We start from the raw sequence: 21712 nt of genomic DNA on the forward strand, positions 1-21712 counted from the left end.
AAGCATCTCTTGCTCCCCTAGCCCATCTTTTGGAAGCTTTCTCTTGATGCTGCTATGTACAAAGTACTTTCAGATGACCAAATCTTGCCCTGTTGTTGACCCGACATACAACCACTACTGTGGTTCTGGCAAGATGTTTATCAGTCACAGCATAGATGATCGACATTGATAAAGGTTCTGGCAAAGCAGTCACCCATATCATGTTCGTGAATTATGAAAACATGAGGCCACAGTTGGAAAGAACTGAGTTTTGTAACAGAAATGGCTAGATACCTACAGGGAACTGCTAGGTCTTTTGGAGCCTGTTTCATATGTTATCCATGTGAAGGGACGCCAGATAATTAAAGAGTTGCGCTGATGGCTCCACGCCCAACACTGCACACGACTGCCCAGTTCTGCATCCAGCTCTCCGATCTCCATGTGTTGAGCGAAGGTCTGAAGGGAGACCGTGCTGTAAACGTGGAGGCTCATTCCTGCGACTGAGAGCCCCTAGCTACCCTTTAATCCTATGGCTCTTCTAACAGGTGAACAAGAGTACTTTGAGGCAGCTTCTCACTTTAGATTTCTATCTCTCTCAGAACTATGCATTATGTTCCTCGTCTCTTTGCACAATTCAAAAGTGACACAAGGAGCATATATATTGCACTCATGGGTTCATTTTTTTTTAAAAAAAAGATATTTATTGAAGTTTCAAAAATTATATAAAAACAAAACAATAATACAAACAAAACACAATCAAAAACAGGTATAATTTCAATCCCTTATTTTCTTATAACTTACTTTCCCGACCTCCTCATACCTCCCCTTTCTGTATTCCAATTTCTAATTATTAATTCAGCAAATCCTCTCCCTTAATTTTCATTTAATTTTTAACCTTTCTTTTCTTTTTACTTAATCATTACAGCTGAAAACCACTTAATTTCTAAACCAACGTCATTCTAACATTCATTAATTTTGCAATGTTTCCTAAGATAATCCTTAAATTTCTTCCAATCTTCTTCCGCCGTCTCTCTTCCCTGGTCTCGGATTCTGCCAGTCATTTCTGCCAGTCCCATATAGTCTATCACCTTCATCTGCCATTCTTCCAAGGTGGGTAGATCTTGTGTCTTCCAATACTTTGCGATGAGTATTCTTGCTGCTGTTGTAGCATACATAAATAATGTTCTATCCTTCTTTGGCACCAATTGGCCGACCATACCCAGGAGAAAGGCCTCTGGTTTCTTCAGGAAGGTATATTTAAATACCTTTTTCATTTCATTATATATCATTTCCCAGAAAGCCTTAATCTTTGGGCATGTCCACCAGAGGTGAAAGAATGTACCTTCAGTCTCTTTACATTTCCAACATTTATTATCAGGCAAGTGGTAAATTTTTGCAAGCTTGACTGGGGTCATGTACCACCTATAAATCATTTTCATAATATTTTCTTTTAAGGCATTACATGCCGTAAAATTCATACCGGTGGTCCACAACTGTTCCCAGTCAGCAAACATAATGTTATGACCAGTATCTTGTGCCCACTTGATCATAGCTGATTTAACCGTTTCATGCTGCGTATTCCATTTCAACAGCAAGTTATACATTCTTGACAAATTCTTAGTTTTGGGTTCTAACAATTCTGTTTCCAATTTTGATTTTTCCACCTGGAAGCCAATCTTCCAGTCCAACTTATAAGCCTCCATTATTTGATAATAATGAAGCCAGTCTCGCACTTTATCTTTTAATTTCTCAAAACTCTGCAATTTCAATTTATCCTTTTCTTGTTCCAGAATTTCCCAATATTTCGGCCATTTGGACTCCATATTGAGTCTTTTCACAGCCTTTGCCTCCATTGGCGACAACCACTTTGGGGTTTTCCCCCCCCCAGCAAATCTTTGTATTTAATCCAAACATTATACAATGCTTTCCTGACAATATGATTTTTAAAAGCTTTATGAGCTTTAACCTTGTCATACCACAAATATGCATGCCACCCAAAAATATTGTTAAAATCTTCTAAATCCAAAATGTCTGTGTTCTCAAGAAGCAGCCAGTCTTTCAACCAGCAGAAGGCTGCTGATTCATAGTAAAGTTTAAAGTCTAGCAGGGCAAATTCCCCCCCCCCCTTTCCTTTGCATCAGTTAAAATCTTGAATTTTATTCTGGGTTTCTTGCCCTGCCAGACAAATTTAGAAATATCTTTCTGCCACTTCTTGAAACAGTCCATCTTGTCCACAATTTGCAATGTTTGAAACAAAAACAACATTCTAGGCAATACATTCATCTTTATAGCTGTAATTCGACCAGACAAGGAAAGCTTCAAATTTGACCAGATTTCTAAGTCTTTTTTCCACTTCTGTCCAACATTTCTCATAATTATCTTTAAATAAATTCACATTTTTAGCTGTCATGTTAATCCCCAAATATTTCACTTTCTTAACCACAGTTAGACCTGTCTCTGCACTCATGGGTTCATATCCAGTGTTATTTTTAATTGCCACAGCCCCACTGAAAATACTGGGCATCACTAACTTAAGTCCATTCATTTCAATGGGTCTGTTCCGAGTAGAGCTAATGGTTATAACCCGTGTATTTTTACTAAAGAACAAAACATTCCCACACAGTAGGAAGCATCTATCCTCTGATGATGATTATAGAATTGTAGAGTGGGAAGGGAAACTGAGGGTCATTTAGTCCAACCCCCTGCAATGCAGGAATCTCAACTAGATCATCCATGACTGACGGCCATCCAACCTCTGCTTAAAAACCTCCAAGGAAGGAAAGTCCACCACCTCTCGTGGGAGTCTGTTCCACTGCCGAACAGCTCTTGCTGTCAGGAAGTTCTTCCTGATGTTTAGTCAGAATCTCATTTATTGTAACTTGAAGACATTGGTTCAGGTACTAGCCTCTGGAGTAGGAGAAAACCAGCTTGCTCCATCTTCCATGTGACAGCCCTTCAGACACTTGGAGATAGCTATTATATCTGCTCTCAGTCTCCTCTCCTCCAAGCTAAACATACCCAACTCCCTCAACCGTTCTTCATAAGGCTCGGTTTCCAGACCCTTGATCATCTGGGTTTCCCTCCTCTGCACATGATCCAGCTGATCAATATCCTTCTTAAATTATACTCCCTATTCCACAAAAGACAGTGCACAACACAGCTAACAGAAACACCGAAACCACAGCCAATTCATAATGAACAAAGTAGGAGGAAATCAATGAACATTTCCACATTTGAAAACCCTGACTGGCAGATCTGGAGGCCAGTTCATATGTTAGCTAAATGGCACAGTTCTAAATAGTTGGAGAAAGGCTGTATTTGCATGGGCCTGTAATAATGTATTATTACATAGCTGAGCCAAAGCTATGCAGGCTAGAAGTCATGCAATGGCTCAAAAACAGCAGCCTCATATCTTCTGATCCTCTCTCTGCCTTCCAGTAATGTCTACTGAACACGTAACTTGTCATCACTATACTGCAAGCTCCCCCCCCCCCCCGTCTCTTCTTCATTGGTGGTTGCGCCTGCAGGGGCAGGAAAATCTTCAGCACAGTAGTATCGTTTTGCATATTTTATTTTATTGAACATTACTGAGAGAGTGCGGGTGGCAGCTTGGGTCTGTATTTTGCATGTGTGTAAACCACACAACTCCTCTCAGATCTAGTTCTCCATCATCAGTGGTATGAGTCATTAAGGACAATGGGTCATTAATTCCCACTTAAGTCTTTCCATTAGTGCCCCCACATCTGAGACTGTGCACCTTTCTGCAGAAGTGACTTTAGGGTAGTGCAACCGGTCACACTGGGTGTTACACTGCAGGGGCAGCTAAAGCAATGCTGTAGAATGGAGTTCAAGAGGTTGGGGGGTGCCAAATTCTAGTGCCGCGCAGGGTGCTTCTGAAATTTGAGAGCCCAAAAGTCTGCCACTGCTTTCTAGCAGGGGTATCCTGATTCTCATAGAATAGACATGGGTTCTTTTAAAGTTCAGTAGACTAATATATCATACAGGTGACTAAGTATAAATTGGAAGCTGTCACAGACAGTTTCAGTTTCTAGAGAAGGCTCCCCTCCTTGAATAGTTCTAGTATAGTGGATCAAATGTTCACTTTGATCATACATTTTGAATTTCTGCTCCCCAAATTCCAGCTTAACCAGGTACATAGATTGAGGGTGCCCTTGAACAAGGGACATCTTAGAGCCTAAGCATTCCATCTGCAAACTAGGAAGCCCTGTGATCCATCTTGCAGGGCTGTTGTGAGTGTTAGCAAAATCAGGGTTATAATCTAAAGCCACCTGCAGACTACTGTCTAGGTCCAGCAATGCATCTCTGTGGGTAGATGTCAAGGCTTCCTTGAGCAAGTCTTCTCAAGGAAGATCAGCATGCAGAAAAGAATGCTGCTGGCAAGGCTGGTGAGGAGAGGGACACATCCAGCGCCTGGCACTTTGTTAGCAGCAGCCCATCCTAGTTCCCAATTTATCCATGATTTGGGAGCCTGGTTAACTCAGTTGGTTAGAACGTGGTGCTGATAACACCAAGGTTGAAGATTTGATCCCTGGGATAGCAGCATATTCTTGCATTGCAGGGGGTTGGACGAGATGGTCCTCAGGATCCTTTCCAAGAACTCTAGAATTCTATGATTTCATGATCCTATGATGGACAGCTGATTGCCAGTCTTAGGGGGGATGTAGAATATGTTCAACTGGTGATCATTGCTGGGAAAACCCAGTCAGATAGGTGGGGTGTAAGTATTATTATTATTATTATTATTATTATTATTATTACACTGAGCAGCTGCAATTTCATATAGAAAAAGGGGTCTTAGTCCAACCCAATGCATCACTGATTATTATTATTATTAAGACATATTTAAATTACTGCATTAAAAAAGCCAACCCAGTACACTTCAATTTGGGAAACTTCTAAGTTATGCAAAATCTTTTTTCTTTTTTTTTTTAAAAAGAGGATTGTAACTTGGAATGTACTCTAAAATGTTTTCAAATCATAGCTTGACATTCCAGTCTCTCTTCATTTCAGCAAATTCACAATTTATTTGTTTTCTTGGCTTTTCATCCTTCAGAATATTTTTCAAGAAAAACTAGTCTCCAAGGAGCTTTGCAATTCGTAATAGGAGTTTTCCCCATGATTTCTCCCTTTACACTGCTAGGTAATCCAGCCACATTTCAAACTTTTAAGGTTCAGGATTGTGCAACCTCCCAACCCCCCTTCTCTTCCCCACAACTCCCATCCAAAAAAAAAAAAATTAATAATAACCAGAAGCACTCCGATTACAGCACTAGCACTAGCATTACTCATTCATTCAGGTTCAGGCACTCTCAGAGTATTATTTAAGGGCTTTCTGCAACTCCCTCTCTTAGAATCATCTCTGCTCGGTTTCTTATTAGAGACCTTTTCATTCAGGAGCACGCTGAGACTTTCAAGGAAACAGCTGGGGAATCCTAATTGAAAGAAATGCTTTCCTTTGTGATCCTGTTTTTTGCTCTCTGGTCTCCCTCATCTAGTCAGAACCAGGATGAGTACGATGACCTCTTTTTCTTCAATTTTGACAATGAAGTTGAAAGTGTAATTCCTGCAACGGAAGAAAGTAAGTAGTTCTTTTGCCTATTTCGTCTAAGTCTTGCAAGCTAGCTGTTTCTGTAGCCATCGAAGGAAAGGACATTCAGAGTTCATGTTTCTTATGCTTGCACTGTTGTAAAAGCTGAAGCCAGCTAACCAAAAGCATGGTGATTACAAGATCTTTGTAAGTATAAGAAGGCAGACGCCTGTGTTCTTTTCTCTAGTTCCCTTTTACAATGCTAAGGTCGGCCACATAACACCACCAGTACTATTTGAACAAGTCATACCCTTGTCTTCTGGGGAAAGAAAGCAGTGGGAAGTTTTGAAGCACACCGAAAACAGTGTGCTCCAAAAGACTTATTTAAAAGACAACTTTGCTTAAGGAAAAAAATAACCCACAGCACAGAAACATAGATTTAACAGCCGCTGTGTTTATTCTGCTCTAGGTATTTCGTGCGACTGCCAGCGAGAACACACAGAATGGGATAAACTCTTCATCATGCTTGAGAACTCCCAGATGAAAGAGAATATGCTGCTCCACTCCCTCGATGAAATCCTTAAGGTGGAGCTGCAAGCGGTGAGAGGGGAGATGCTCCAGTTAGTGCAGACCTTGGCTGGCACATGCACCACTTCCACAGAGAAAGCTGCCTCCCAAATCGTGAGCCAAATGGGCCAGATGCTGGCAAAAAGCAGCAGGCAAACTGAGGACTTTCCCGGGGTGCCTCCTGTATCTGTGGAAGGGAAGATCCTCAAAGAAATTCTGCAGCTGAGCCAAAACATGTCCAGCAGGCTGGGTCACATTGAGCACACTTGGCAGAGGGGAGCTGAGGTGGATGCGCAGCAGAGGGGCTTTCTGCAGAGAGACCGATCCAGAGACATGGCAAGTGGGGGCGGTTCCATCCTGAATTCGCTATGGCAAGAACTGCAGGAAACCAAAGCTGAACTGAAAGAAGCCCAGAAAAGGACCACACAGCTCTTGTTGCCATTTGGTAAGTTAAACTCTATTGGCGATGTTAGTTAATAAGTTTCACATCCGTTCCCAAACAACTGTGTTTAAGCAACTCTTGTTAAATAGCAGCAATCCATGCTTTGATTATACAAGGGGAAGCATTGTTGTGAAGCCTGAGATGAAGGCATATTGTGTGGGAGCAGTCTGTGTTTAGCAGACCCCCAGATTGTGCAATATGGCAACCAAAGAACACAAACACACAGCATAAAACCCATTTACAGGATGCCTAACAAGGAGACTATAGCGAGCATAATACTGGATGGTGCCAAAGGCAACATCGTTTCCTGTATTTGACCAACAGAAAGACTCCTGTACAGTGGTACCTCGGGTTACATACGCTTCAGGTTACATACGCTTCAAGTTACACACTCCGCTAACCCAGAAATAGTGCTTCAGGTTAAGAACTTTGCTTCAGGATAAGAACAGAAATCCGTCTCCGTTGGCATGGCAGCAGCAGGAGGCCCCATTAACTAAAGTGGTGCTTCAGGTTAAGAACAGTTTCAGGTTAAGAACGGACCTCCAGAACGAATTAAGTACTTAACCCGAGGTACCACTGTACTGGTCTACAGTTTTCACATTTCTTGACTCCTGGCTTCCAGCTACAGACTTCCCCTCGTGTTTGCAGGAATAAGAACAATAATCCACAAAAAAACCCTCTTACTCCATTCCATTTTGGTCCCTTCTTTTCCTTCCTCTTCTCAGCAACCTACCTGCTGCCTCCTTCGCAGCATTCCTCAGAGGCTATTTATGAACAAAACTTGACCCCGTGAGCTCACTGATTATGTCAACACGCTATTCATCAATTCTCATGCTTCAGGGCATAAACAGATTCTCCACAGGGGTTCGGGAAGGCAGAATAGCTTTCACCCTGTGCAGCCCAACTGCATAGCAATCCATCACAAAAAATCCCCTGCAACTTTTCTTTGAAATACCAGCACCATTCAAGTGCTTGGGCAGAAGTCACCATTATGCATGTCATGACTCATGTTATGATGAATAGAATAACCATTTACATAAAATAGTTTTCAAACTTATCCTTCTCTGCTCCAATTTACAACCCAACAAAGATTTTTAAGGCAATACCTAGATGAATATCAATTCCTGAAGTAATCAAGGAAATATTCCACTAAAGGAAAAATCAAGATATTTATAATATTAAGTTAATATAGAGAGGATGGCTCCTGCGTTTAGAACTAGCCACCCAGAACCAGCATTTACCACAGTTCAAGGTTGCCTGCAGCTCTGTGGGGTAAATGATGCCAACTGCAGATTTTGGTTGGCAGTGCCAATCACTGGCCTCCAAAGCATCAGTTGCCTGTGAAACTGAAACATAAAGGTTTCTTTTGTTTTATTTGACTACAGTGGGACCGAAAAGCAAACAGATGGCTGAATAAACCCATACCATGTGTTGTGCATTCATTAGTCGAAATAGGTAAAATCTCACTGCACAGATATTCCTTTTATACTCATTGATAGAAAGCAGCAGTATGAGAATGGACTCCTGCACATTCAAGAGAAAGTTTGCAAGAACTACAGTCAACTTCTAAAACAAAAAACTATAAGGAAAAAGTGTTTGTTTGTTTTTTTAATTTGAGAGAGAGAGAGAGAGAGAGAGAGAGAGAGAGAGAGAGAGAGCACATTTTGGTGGAGGGGTGGGGTGCAGGGAAAGTACCCTGTAGCACAGACTGGTGCACACTGACTTTCAAAATATAAGGCCAAATTAAAATATAGTGGTTAAAATGCATTTTTGCATGCACCAGTTTCTGCTTTGAACAGAGCAATTCCCAAGGACCTCTAAGAAATTCTTATTGGCCCTTTGATTATTTTAACAGGTGAGCTAAAAAATGGATATTAACAGCTCACTTTTCCCTGGATCAACATACTGAGTTGCTTAAAGATGGAGGCATCAGACTAACATTTCTTTTGCAAACCTTTGCAGCTGTGAAATAAAGGTGAAACCACTCATTGTTACTTAAGAGTAACAATCATACAGGTATGATCCAGCCAAAGGTAAGCACATTTAACGCTTGTGGAATTCAATGGGAAAATTACGCCGGAACTAAATGGCGTGGCTGATGTGTGCCTGCTTTTTTAAGAGTGATCCTGAAACTCCCCCTTTCCTTCTCCTTTGTAACATTTGGTAACGCAAAATATATGACGCAACATCACCTTGAAGGTTCCTCCCACTCCACTTCATTGGCTGCTGCTTGAGAGGTGGGGGAACTCACAATGCAATGATGTCACACATGTTTCACATTATTAGACATTATAGAGGAGAAAGGAGGAGGAGGGGGAGATTCAGGATTTCTGTTTTCTACGGCAGCCGCATGTCAGCTGCAATGTGCAGTCCTGGCTTCAAGCCCATAGAAATTAACGGGACATAAAAACTCTTAACTTTGGCTGGATTCCTTTCTGCATTTTTGCCCAACTGATGAAGTCAGTGTGAAGTCCAGAATAACTCAGCCGAATTCACAGGACCTGCTCTTAATTCACAACAGACTGACTACAGACAGAATTTCGTTCCATATGTTTTGATAGGAGGAGGAAGGAAAGTCATAATATGATTAAGAACAAGAAGAGTGTATTTTTGAAATACCCCACAGATCCCTCTGGAAATCTTTTCTAAAAGAGTTTTCAACAACTGGTTTTGATTTCTTGTGTATCGTGGATTCCTGCCAGATTGACTCTTAAGGGGTTTTTCTGATCACACTGTTGCTGGTGTCTTATGAAGCTGGTTTTAATTTTGGCTACCCCTTGATAATAAAGCCAGAAATCCTGCTAATTAAAAAGCCATGTCTCTGCACACAGCTCTGCTCTCTTTAAAGAAGAGTCCCCACAGAATCATGTCCTAATGCCCCACTTCTCAGTGGTCAAAAGGTTGTTAACACACTCAAAGCCAAAAGCACGTGACTGGCCCAGTTATTACAGCTGTGATTTCAAGATGCATTTTAGCTCTAGGAACTTGGCATACAAATGTTCATTGCTCATACATAGCTCATTGCTCATACATAGTTCATTGCTTATACAATAATATGTCCCCTCCAAAAACTCCTGTGATCTCTTTACTTCTGTATTTATTAGAGCACTTCTATGATTGACCACCACCAGTCCCATAATACACTGATGGCCAAACTTGGCCCTCCAGTTGTTTTTGGACTACAGTCCCCATCATTCCTGGCCTGTTAGCTAGGGATGATGAGAGTTGTAGTCCAAAAACAGCTGGAGGGCCAAGTTTGGCCATCAGTGCTTGAAGAGTTGGGGCCAGAATAGCCCTCATTTTGTTCTGAATTTATTCTTTGGTCACTTCTATCCCATCAAATAACATGCAGTTCTTGAGGACTACTTTCAACATTGCAAGGTGATGTTTGCAAGGTGCCATTTCTATGTGGTTTTTGAGGTATCACACTCTTTCTGTGTAATACTACTGTTTATTTGGTGTAATACAAGTAATCCCAAACAGGAAATAACATACAATAAAAGTGCCCTAAACAAAGCATCTAATGATGTGCTGATCCTATAAAGGTTTTATGGACACTCGTTTAAAAAAAGATGCACTGATCAAAATGTCAAGAACACAATCCACAACTGCAATAAATCTTTTCCATCTTCCACTGTCTGTCCTAAAATCTTGCTTCCTTCTATTGTGGGCTTTCAGAAGAACCTTAGTTTTGGAAAACTAAAACTTTCAAACTGGAATTTTGGTGAAAATCCATTTTTAAAATCCCCCAAATTCAGTGGTGGAATATATGTCCTTTTTAAAAAAAAAAACAAAAAACCATAAACAGAACTTCATACAAGCAACTCCCAGTTTGCATTGGGGTTGCATTCCAGGTCATTCAAGGTCGTAGATACGGAGATGTATGGATGGTGCCATTTTGGTTCCCTAAGGAATGGCACTCTTATAATTACTTTGGTTGTAAATTAACTGGTTGATGATAACATCATTCCGTTATTTTTGCAGGTTGTGAGATGGCCCTTTTATTCCCAATGCGCTCCAAAAAGATATATGTGAGTGTTCACCCAACTTCCACAATGGTGCTCTACTCCTTCACTGTCTGCACATGGGTTAAAGTGACAGAAATTCTAGACAAAACTATTGTATTCTCCTATGGAACAAAGATAAATCCCCATGAAATTCAGTTGTATCTGAGCAATGATTCAGCTGTTCTTGCTGTAAGCAATGACAACAACAAGGTCATCGCCCAACATGTCCTCTCTTCTGGACGGTGGATTCACCTTTGTGGCATTTGGAGCACAGTTAATGGAAGTATTTCACTGTGGGTAAACGGGAAGGTGGTGGCTGCCTCCACAGAAATTGCTGAGGACCACATCGTTCCAGATGGTGGGATTTTGAAGATTGGCCAAGAAAAGAATCGCTGCTGTGATGGAGGCAGTCTCGATGAATCTTTAGCTTTCTCTGGGAAAATAACTGGCTTTAATATTTGGAACAGAGTCCTCAGCGGCAAAGAGATAACAAGACAAGCTGGAGAAGAGGCTTGTAACATTCGTGGCAACTTAGTTGGGTGGGGGGTTACAGAGCTTCTGCCTCATGGAGGGGCTCAGTATGTTTTGGGGCCCTGAACAGATGCCCTTCAAAAGTCCATGTAAAGACATCAAATGCAGAAAATCTAGGAAGCCTGAATGTTTAAGGAACTGGTCATATAAAAGAGCTTCCACAGGGAAGTTGCTTTATAACTCAATAGACAAGCAGTGATATGGGGGTGGGGGTGGGAATGCTTAATTCATGAGGTGCCACTTCAGCCTAGTCCACACAGGAACCCTTGGATAAGGCTCAGCATGGCAAAAACCCTCCAAGTGACTGTAGCAGCTACAACTACATCACTCTAATATTTTCCCACTCTCCTCTGTTGTTCTGAGTCCAAGAAGGAAAAAAGTTGAGCCAGAGGGAGGGTAAGTGGATGAGTAGCACTGAGAGATGGTTAGAAGATAGCAGACATTATCTGCTGCTAGAACAAGTAGTTACTAAGTCAGTGGGAGGCCTTCTCACCACAAGGAACCTCATTCTCCGGGGCACAGAAACAGCTGCCACAAGGAACAATTTAAAATGGCTTCCATATGGCAGCCATACTATGTGCTTTTAAATATATCTCATGACGAGTTAGTACTGTAAGCATGCAGCAATAAAGTGAGGTGTGGATGAAATGTTGTTTCAGCAAGCAAAAGTTAAAACATAATCAAAAGTAGTTTGCAAACCTATTCAATAATTATATTGGAATAACAGAAGCTGTTCTCACTCATAGCAAATAGGTGTCATTCATGATAATCCGAGGACAGATTTTGGCTCAATAACTTTCCTTAAGTAAATATATGCAAACAAATGGCTGGAGCTCTTTTTCTGCAGAGCTTCTGTCTTCTGGATATCCCCCATTTGTAGATTTTATATTAGCAATGTGAATTTTACAGGTGTACCATATAAGAGTATTGAAGTAACGTTTGTTGTTTTGTTTTGTTTTTTGTTGCAACTGATATGTACACCTTAATAAAGCTAGTGCCGTGTCCAAGATATTATTTATACTGGAAACCAACCTAGCATTCAGATAATTGTAATTTTCTTGTTTGGAATGGATACAGCTGTACTATATTGTAAATTGATTTTGTACTAACATTATTGAAATTATTTTTTATAAAATTGTACTGTAAATAAAAATGCTTTATCAGACTGGTATTTCTTATAGTTTTATTCAAGAGGTCTGAATTGCCAAAGCAAGCACAGCTTTGGAATGGCATGTCTCTTTCCTCTTGTCTTTCTTGTCTACACAACCTATGTACAGTGGTGCCTTGGTTCTCAAACGCCTTGGTTCCCAAACGCTGAAAACTTGGAAGTAAGAGTTCTGGTTTTCGAACGTTTTTCAGAAGCTGAATGTCCAATGCAGCTGTCGGCTATTGTTTCCGGGGCGCCTGCACCAACCAGAAGCTGTGCCTCAGTTTTCAAACATTTCAGAAGTCAAATGGACTTCCAGAATGGATTAAGTTTGGCACTTTTGTTTTTGCTCTTTATTTTGCTATTTTGTTTTTGAGGCTTTTTCGGTTAATTTGTTTTTGTGACTGTGTGGAACCCAGTTCAGCTACTGATTGATTGATTGATTGTGTGACTGTGGAAATGGATAAAAGCCCCCCATCCAAACATTGACTATCATCAGTGCAGGTAAGAATTTTTTTAAAAAATAATCTACAATACTGTCTTATTTATTTTATAGTATAGTGCATTGATTATTGCTTTCATTTTATGGATCAATGGTCTCTTAGATAGTAAAATTCATGTTAAATTGCTGTTTTAGGGGTTGTTTTTAAAAGTGTAGAATGGATTAATCAATTTTTCATTACTTTGTATGGGAAAGCGTGCCTTGGTTTTGGATCACTTTGGTTTTGGAACGGACTTCCGGAACTGATTAAGTTTGAGAACCAAGGTACCACTGTATACTTCTCTGCAAACAGAATAATCTCACATAAGAGTTCATATTCAGGGGCCTAAGAAGTGAGTAATACTCAATGGCCGCTGCCCAAATAAAACTGAGCTAAACTAAGCCAGATGAAATCAAGGCCTGTACTAGATCTTTGGTCATTCCAGCAAAACCTGCTCTATGAGTACTGCAAAAGCTACTGTATGGGAACTAGAACAGCCTTCTCCAACCTCATGCTCTCCAGAAGTATTGGACTACTGATCCCATTATCCCTGGCCATGCTGGCTGGGGCTGATAGGAGATGTTGTACAAAACATCCAGAGGGCACCAAGGTGGGGAAGGCAGGAACAGAAGACAGCAGGGATGAGGTCTCTGATTGTCCCATGATAGGGAATTATCCTAAAAGGAGCAAGTTAATGGACTCCAGTGAGCTAGCTGGCCAGAAATAGAATCACTTTAAACTTCTGCGCCATCAGAAGGAGAAACTGTGGTGGTATAGCAGATTATAGATAGCTTAATACCACCTTTGTGTCAACAGCTGCCAGTGCAAGGGGGAAGCCTTGCCACAGTAGTTAACACGTTGGTTACTTCATGACTGGATCACTGCAATGCGCTCTATCTGGGGCTTCCCTTGTGCTTGATCCAGAAGCTGCAGTTAGTGCAGAATGCTGCAATTGCTGATTACATCAGCTCAAGGGCAACAAGGGAACCACAGATGTACTTATACCAAGCCCCTTAAAACCCAGTCCTTTAAACAGCTGTGCTAGCAAAGCATGAAGTTTTAATCCCAGTTAATTGCACTAAAGAAACTGAAAAGCTCTTGGGTACTTTTAAAGGAAAGATTTTAGCTCAGTGGTAGAGCATCTGCTTTGCATATAGAAGGTCCTAAATTCAATCCTGGGATAGATCAGTCAGTAGAGCATTAGACTCTTCATCCCAGGGTTGTGGGTTCAAATGCCACGCCGGGCAAAAGAATTCCTGCATTGCAGGGGCTTCAACTAGATGACCCTCATGGTCCCTTCCAACTCTACAATTCTGTGATTCTGTGATTTCAAGGTACAGCCGGGAGAGATAACCCATTAGCCAAAGTAGGGGAATCTGAACCCAGTCTCAACTGTCCGGGTCCCAAACAGCTGGCCAACACTATCATAGATATAACAGCTCTATGCACACACACCCCACAGCTGGAATCTTGCACCTAGCATCCATTTGCATACACAAAAATGCAGACAAGTTAGGAACATGTGCACTGAAGCACATTTTTGCATGCACATAGGCCGTCTATGGATTAGGGTGTCTGCTCATTCATGCATATATATTTTTCAAATTCTCCCGCTTTCTTACAAATAATATTAACAACAGAAGGCAGCCTGCTTGTTTCTTAGTTCCTACAGCATCTCTACAAAACTAAACATTCCTTGCAATTTCATCTTAGATATCCAGAGCAACACCTACTGGTCGAATGATGGAAATGAAAAGAAGAAAGAAAATAAATGGGATATAAGTTAAATAATACGGAGAACTCATGTATATTTAAGTTAATGATAGAGTCATTGTTGCACGTAATTTATAAAAATTGACCCATAGCAAGCAAGGAATGGCATGAAAGTGGCAGACACAGGAGTAAACAGCAGCCTAGTTTTTTACACACAAACTCACAGTATGTACACAATACCCTTTATTATTATTATTAATTTATATTAATTTATATACCGCCCCATACCTGGAGGTCTCAGGGCGGTTTACTCTGGCTTCAGTGCATTGCCACCTCTGTTCTTTGAACTCATGTACACTCGACGTTGTGACCCGGATAGTGCTGTGGTTTAAACCACAGAGCCTAGGACTTGCTGATCAGAAGGTTGGCGGTTCGAATCCCCGTGATGGGGTGAGCTCCCATTTCCGGTCCCTGCTCCTGCCAACCTAGCAGTTCGAAAGCATGTCAAAGTACACGTAGATAAATAGGTACCGCTCTGGCGGGAAGGTAAATGGTATTTCCGTGCACTGCTTTGGTTTGCCAGAAGCGGCTTATAATAATAATAATAATAATTTATTATTTGTACCCCGCCCATCTGGCTGGGTTTCCCCAGCCACTCTGGGCGGCTTCCAACAGAGATGAAAAATACACTAAAATGTCACATATTAAAAACTTCCCTGAACAGGGCTGCCTTCAGATGTCTTCTGAATGTCAGGTAGTTGTTTATCGCTTTGACATCTGATGGGAGGGCATTCCACAGGGCGGGCGCCACTACCGAGAAGGCCCTCTGCCTGGTTCCCTGTAACTTGGCCTCTCGCAGTGAGGGAACCGCCAGAAGGCCCTCGGAACTGGACCTCAGTGTCCAGGCAGAACGATGGGGGAGGAGACGCTCCTTCAGATATACTGGACCGAGGCCATGCTGGCCACATGACCTAGAAGCTGTATGCCGGCTCCCTTGGCCAGTAAAGCGAGATGAGCGCCACAACCCCAGAGTCGGTCACGACTGGACCTAATGGACAGGGGTCCCTTTACCTTTACCTTTACACTCGACGTTATCCACAATTACGCACAATCCACTGGTTTCTTCTGAAAATGCTGCATTTTGATGTGTCTTCCCTAAGACTAGTTTCACTCTGACTACTCCAAATTGTTTGAGTGGTGAATTCCAGCTGTATACAGGGGAACGATTTCCTGGGGCTGACCCAACATGTCTGGTGTGGTGGGGTGCAGTGCTTTTTTTTTTATAGAAAGGAAGGTGCCAGGACTCACCATGAAGTTGTCACAGAAAGTGCCAACCTTTAAACATTGGAGGTGAGGGGGGTGTAAGGTGCTGGTACTACATACCCTTAAGTGCCCCCAGAAAAAAAGCACTGGTGGGATATGTGTGTGCATATCATGGAGGAGTATCCCACTTCCCACCCACTGCAGTCTTACCCGTGTCTACTCAAAAGGACGTATTCAATGGGACTTACTCCCTGGTAAGGGGGTTAGGATTGTGTTCATTTTTTTAAAAAGAGGTGGTAATTCTACTCAGCAGAATTATGCCCAAATAAAATAAAATAAAATGTTTGCTATTGTTGTCAGGTTTCACCAATTCTGTCAGTGCATTTATGGGTGCTTTGCAGCTATAGAAACCAGTCAGGAACTGCTGGAATGCCTGCTTGAATTCTCTTGCAGACACTTCCTGGTGTGAGATTCTGAGCTATGTAGAAAGTCACTATCTGTTTCGAGTGGAAGGGATGATTTGCAGGCATGGAGGGGGCCAGACAAGATAACATCTGGAGTTCCTTCCAACTCTTTAATTCTCTGATTCCATAACGCAGCCTTCCCTGACCGTTGTCCATTATGCCCAGGGATTTAGAAGTTGTAGTCCAACACTTCTGGAAGACACTATGTAGTGGAAGGCTGCACACACACACACACACACACACACAGGCATAGCCGGGGGGGGGGGCAGGAGGGCAGCTGCCCCCCAAAATAAATAAAAATACAAAGCAAACTGAGCTTCTCCCCCCCCCCATGAAAGGCCTGCCCCCCCTTACAAAGATCCTGGCTATGCCCATGCACACACACACACACACAACATTACCCATTATGTTACATTACATTACTCACCCTGAAGGGGCCCACACATTGACAGGGAAGTGAGTTTGTTTTTGCTCCAATCTCACATACACTGTCTAACCCACTCCTGAAGTCCAAACTCAATCTGCATCAAGGACTGAGCCAGGAATCTGCACATTTTTGGGGCAGTAGGGCCAAGAACATGGCCCCATAATCACATAGAGTCCCCTGAACATGAGCACATGAACATGAAATCTAAGGCACGCATTCAGATTGCTGTGTCTGAAACTATCCTGACTGTAAAACTTTAGATTTTATTTATCTATTTAAAAAACAATACACCACATGTATAGAAAACCTTACAGGACCAAATAGGCAAATCAGAATAGAGCAATTCTGATATTTCTTACCTTGCAGGACACTGTTTACAATGGTTTCTGTGTGCTCGGCCAGTAGGTCTGCTTTGCTAATTGCAGCAAGGGAGAGATAACTCGACATGTTCCTGCACAGTTCTTTGTTGCCCCTCTGCAGAAACTTGACTGCGACAGGGACAGCCAATGCCATGATCGGAGGACGGTTATAATTCTGTTGAGGAAAACAGAAGCACCAAAAAAAAAAGCAACATTCATTACAAGTCATCTGCTTGGGTCCATCAGCTAAGACCATGGAACTTCTCTAGACATGTTCCTTTTAGCACCATCTTGGGCTTCTCTTGGACTCTCCTTTTAATATTAGCTCTGAAAATTATCACGAGTTTTTACACGCTATTGTAGAAAAGCAACAATGGTCCATCTATGTAAAAACTGAAGGAATGGTTTTTCAAGACAAAGCTGCAATGTTTTGACCTGAGAGCAGCAGCAGGTGGAGCGGGGGGGGGGGGGGATGATGGCACTCATCCAACCTCCGCTTGCAAGTGTCACTGCTGCATAGCAGAACAGAGAGGGTCAAGGTGGCAGTGAGGCTGGTGCAGTGCAAACAGACCAGCAGGAGTGCTGGACTGGCTCCGTTGGTTTGCACTGAGCCAACCTCACTGCTGACTTTTTTCTACTCGCATCAGTATGCAGCAGTAAGGGGAGCAACTGGGGGCCAGGTGAGCACTACCACCCACCCCACTGTCCACTATGGCCTAAAAGATGTGCCCTGAGATCCCTTACAATGTTTCAGACGATGTGGGACCATCAATCCGGACCATGCACAGATGCACATAACTTGAGAGCTGGATCCTAGCAGTGTGGAAAGCTGCATTATACCAGGCCATACTATTTGCCCATCTAGACTAGTATTGTCCACTGACTGACAGTGGCTCTCCAAGATCTCAGGTGGATTCCCCCCCCCCCCAATCACTGGCCACTTGATCCTTCTAACTTGAGATGCTAGGGGTGGCGAGCCAATGTTCCATGGGCCACATGTCAGTGGTGCAAGGGGCCAGTTGCAAAAGTGGGTGAAGCCACAAAAGTGAATGTTACCTTTGTGCTGAAGCCTAGTTCCTGCACACACTCACTCACCCCTCTCTGCCCTCCATCCAGGCAAAGGAGTGGCATTATTGAGCATGTTGCAGCCAGGCAAAAGCACTCAAGGGTGATGGGAAGAAGTGAGGAATGTGGCCTGGGAAGAATCCTGAGGGCCAGACAGCGAGGACTGATGGGCTGCATTTGGTCTATAGGCCCAAGGTGCTACGATTACACCTTGTGTAATCACTGTGCTATGATTACACCTGGGAACTTCTGCAGGCCACGTATGTGCTCTACAATGAGCTATGGTTTGTTTTGTTTTTGCACCAACACAAAGAGGCAATTGCACTTTGCAATGCCTTTCCCAATAGCTTGGATTTCTCAGGCAACTTGTACCATCTCTGGACTTTCTGGTCTAAACGGCAACTGATAGCATTTCTCTCTTTGTCTCTCTCAGGTGTACTTCTTTGTATAAAAATACTGTAATGGGAATAACTTACTTAGGAGATTGCAGCCTAAGGAGCATCAAATTCAGTGGGAGGCTTTTGATCACATGCCCCTTGTTTGCGTCTTGATTACAAGTACAACTGATTTTAAGGCAATTAATATATTCCAGGCAACAAGGCCCTTTGTTCTGACAGTGTTACAATAACAAGCGAAGTGGAGACAATGGGGGCTTGTTCTGTTTATTAAAGAGTTATATTTCTGGAAATCAACACCTGTCTTGGATCCAGGATAATTTTTTTCAAAACTTCCATTGCATAAAATGTTTATTTGGACCTGGTCCTAGAATTCTGAAGCTGAAACAGACAGAACTGGGCATACAAAGAGTTTTAATTTGCCACCGCACTGATGGGAAACCAGGTCTAGGAGCCCTTTCTCTCCCTCTCCAATATCATGTTCTCGACCTTTTGGATGAAAACAACCAAGAGTCAAAACAGATTAATATGATTTTTAAAGCAAGACAAATCTTTGAGGTTAGTCCTGAATGGGAGCCAAGGTTAGATAGCAAGAAACATTTTAGTGCTGTTGAAAGTTTGCAGTCAGTAATGGCAGGATTAAGAATTAAGACTGAAAACAAGGGTGTATTCACATGACCAAGTTAGAGCACAGCAAACTTGTTGGTTTTTCAGGTGTGTTTCACAGAGCTCCCCCCGCCCAGCTGCTCACATCAACATAGTAATTAGTGTCTGATAAACTTCAATTTGGGTACACACAGGGAGGCATTGAAACACAGGGATGTCTTTACCCTTTGTGAAGCTGTACGCATTTTGGCTGGAGATGACTTAGGAATGGCTTAAGGACTTCAACTGGTGTGAAGCTGGTTTTAAAAACAATGCACGAAACATTTCACAGCAAAATACAGGATATATATGCACTGATAAGGCAATGTGATGAGACACATTCACCACTGAATGCCTGGTAAAAGGTAAAGGTAAAGGTACCCCTGACCGTTAGGTCCAGTCGTGGAGGACTATGGGGTTGCGCGCTCGTCTTGCTCTATAGGCCGAGGGAGTCGGCATTTGTCCACAGATAGCTTCTGGGTCATGTGGCCAGCATGACTAAGCCGCTTCTGGTGAACCGGAGCAGCGCACGGAAACGCCGTTTACCTTCCCGGCAGAGCGGTACCTATTTATCTACTTGCACTTTGACATGCTTTTGAACTGCTAGGTGGGCAGGAGCTGGGACTAACAACAGGAGCTCACCCTGTCGCGGGGATTCGAACCACCAACCTTCCAATTGGCAAGTCCTAGGCTCTGTGGTTTAAACCACAGCACCACCCTCGTCCCTGAATGCCTGGAGATAACCCAAAAGGTGAGCTGGGCTGTGTAAGAGAGGAAGAGTTGCCATATTGGCCCGAATATAAGCCACACTTTCCCCCCAAATTCCAATCCGGAAAAGTTAAAGTGTAGCTTATATTCGCAATCGCAACCTTATGATATTGCTTCTGAAACAGCTGCCCAGAAGGGCGGGGGGGGGAGCAGGACAACAGCGCAGCACCAACCCACAACTCCCAAGCCTCCCCCAGATGTCAAAATGAACAGGGAAGACTGCCAGCAAAGCAGCACATCTCCGTCCCCCAGGAAGCAGCCTGGAAGCATGGGACAATGGCGTGCAGTGTGCCCGTTGCTCCCAAGCCTCACCAAAGCCGCCATAAAGAAAGGGGAAGGGGGGTATTGTCTTTTTTTCCTTTTCCTCCCTCCAATTTTAAAGGTACGGCTTATATTTGTGTGCAGCTTATTTTCAGACCAATACGGTACCTGAGAAAGCCTGTGGCTATGGGGAGGTTCCAAATCAAGTCTAGGGCAGTTCTCCAGTCAACCAAAAAAGCTGGTTGTTTGTGAAAAAAAGCATTGCTCATTGCCAAGGACAATGTGCTTTGGTATAACACTCTCACCTGCAAAATGCAGCTCATAATATCAGAAGCGATCTTTGCATGTGGTGTATCTTCATCTTTCCCTGAAGGTTTCAGATTGTGCTCTAAGCAAGATTCCCAGAGCGCAACAAGGGCTTTCCCATGTTTCTCTATGGATTTTGTTTCCCTGATGGCCGTTGTGATTCGTGTGATACAGATCTCCACAACTGCCTGGTCGTTGTCATTCGTTTGGTAGTCCTGATTGAGGCAAAACAGTTTGTGAGGCTTAGGTACGGTACTCAAGTGTCATCAGAATGAACCAAGGAGGTTAAATCTATCCCATACACCATACCAATCTATAGCTTTAGACAGAACTTTCAATTTTATTTATGTCACTGCTCTACAAGCAAGTTTTCTCCTGATTGACACTTGCTCCAATCTAGCTCTAAAGAGCATGTTTTCTGAGGAAAAGCAGTGTGGCAAAAGCAAAACCACACCAACCCAAACCTAGAAAGCATGGGACAAATGGGAAACTGCTTGAACCCTTGTTTTCTCAGCAGTGTATGCAGAAGTGTAGACAAGCCCTATAAGTTGGTGACACACTGTGGATAGTACTACTTTCCTCCAATTCTACTGCCAATCAATTTGAAGGGATGACCCCATGTGCTGGTGTTGATGTGCACTTATTATCAGCCCCTCTCAGGTTCCTTCCCAATCTTTCTTTCTTCCCACCCCCACCCCCAGCGGAAAAGGCTCAAATTCTTATTCCATCCTTTGAAAGGAAAAGGTTCTCTATCCTACTCCTTTCTGTCCATCTCCATGATTTTTCTTTGGGGGAATGTTGGAGAATAATGATATCTGTAATTTTCTAAGGCTTCATTCATGTGACATCTTAACTGAATTATCTGAATTTGGAAATCATATGAAAGCGTGTGTGCAACGAAAAATATGTATCACTGATGCCCTCTAGTGGAAATTAACTTTTAGACTTGGTTTTTTAAGGAAAATCTTTTTATGAAATGTTTTTCAAATGTTAAGAACTAAGAGCTGGTGCAATATAAAGGAGCATGTGCAAAATGGGGGGGGGGGATACCCATTTGACCCTTCCCCACCTTGCTAAAAATGGACTTCTTTTCAGGTGTACATAATTGAGGCTGGCCCATTTTGAAACCCTCACAATACTATAAAAACTATCTTGCTCTCCCCCCCCCCCCTTCTCCCATTTCAGGCAGTGGATGACTGGAAATTTATTCTCACAATAATTGTGTAAAGCTCTCTCCCATTTTACCTATGGTAAACTGAAGGAGAAATTCTGCATTCACTGTGTGTGTGTGTGATTGTACCCTCACATTCTTCAAATGTGAGCTCTTTTGAGATGCTCATGTT

The 21712-nt window shown here is 42.6% G+C and overlaps 2 protein-coding genes across 13 annotated transcripts in view; one reads left to right on the forward strand and one right to left on the reverse strand.

The window, feature by feature from the left end:
* The window catches only part of VEPH1 (ventricular zone expressed PH domain containing 1), a 141568-nt gene that overhangs the window by 86974 nt on the left and 32882 nt on the right, over positions 1 to 21712 (reverse strand). For all 12 annotated transcript variants that reach the window (XR_014564322.1, XM_083739370.1, XM_083739366.1 and 9 more), the window contains 2 exons: positions 20369 to 20584; positions 16930 to 17104 (listed from right to left, as the gene is read on the reverse strand). Coding sequence is in view for 11 of the 12 variants with exons in the window: in XM_083739370.1 (XP_083595496.1) it covers positions 16930 to 17104; positions 20369 to 20584 (391 nt within the window). In the remaining variant the exon portion in view is untranslated. The remainder of the gene's footprint in view (positions 1 to 16929; positions 17105 to 20368; positions 20585 to 21712) is intronic.
* Positions 5269 to 12239, forward strand: PTX3 (pentraxin 3). The gene is made up of 3 exons (XM_083739767.1): positions 5269 to 5578; positions 5997 to 6539; positions 10521 to 12239. The coding sequence occupies exons 1-3, from the start codon at positions 5446 to 5448 to the stop codon at positions 11138 to 11140; spliced, it is 1296 nt and encodes a 431-aa protein (XP_083595893.1). The 5' UTR covers positions 5269 to 5445; the 3' UTR covers positions 11141 to 12239.

The sequence above is a fragment of the Podarcis gaigeae genome (assembly GCF_964106915.1).
Source record: "Podarcis gaigeae genome assembly, chromosome: 5".
Taxonomy (NCBI): Eukaryota; Metazoa; Chordata; class Lepidosauria; order Squamata; family Lacertidae; genus Podarcis; species Podarcis gaigeae.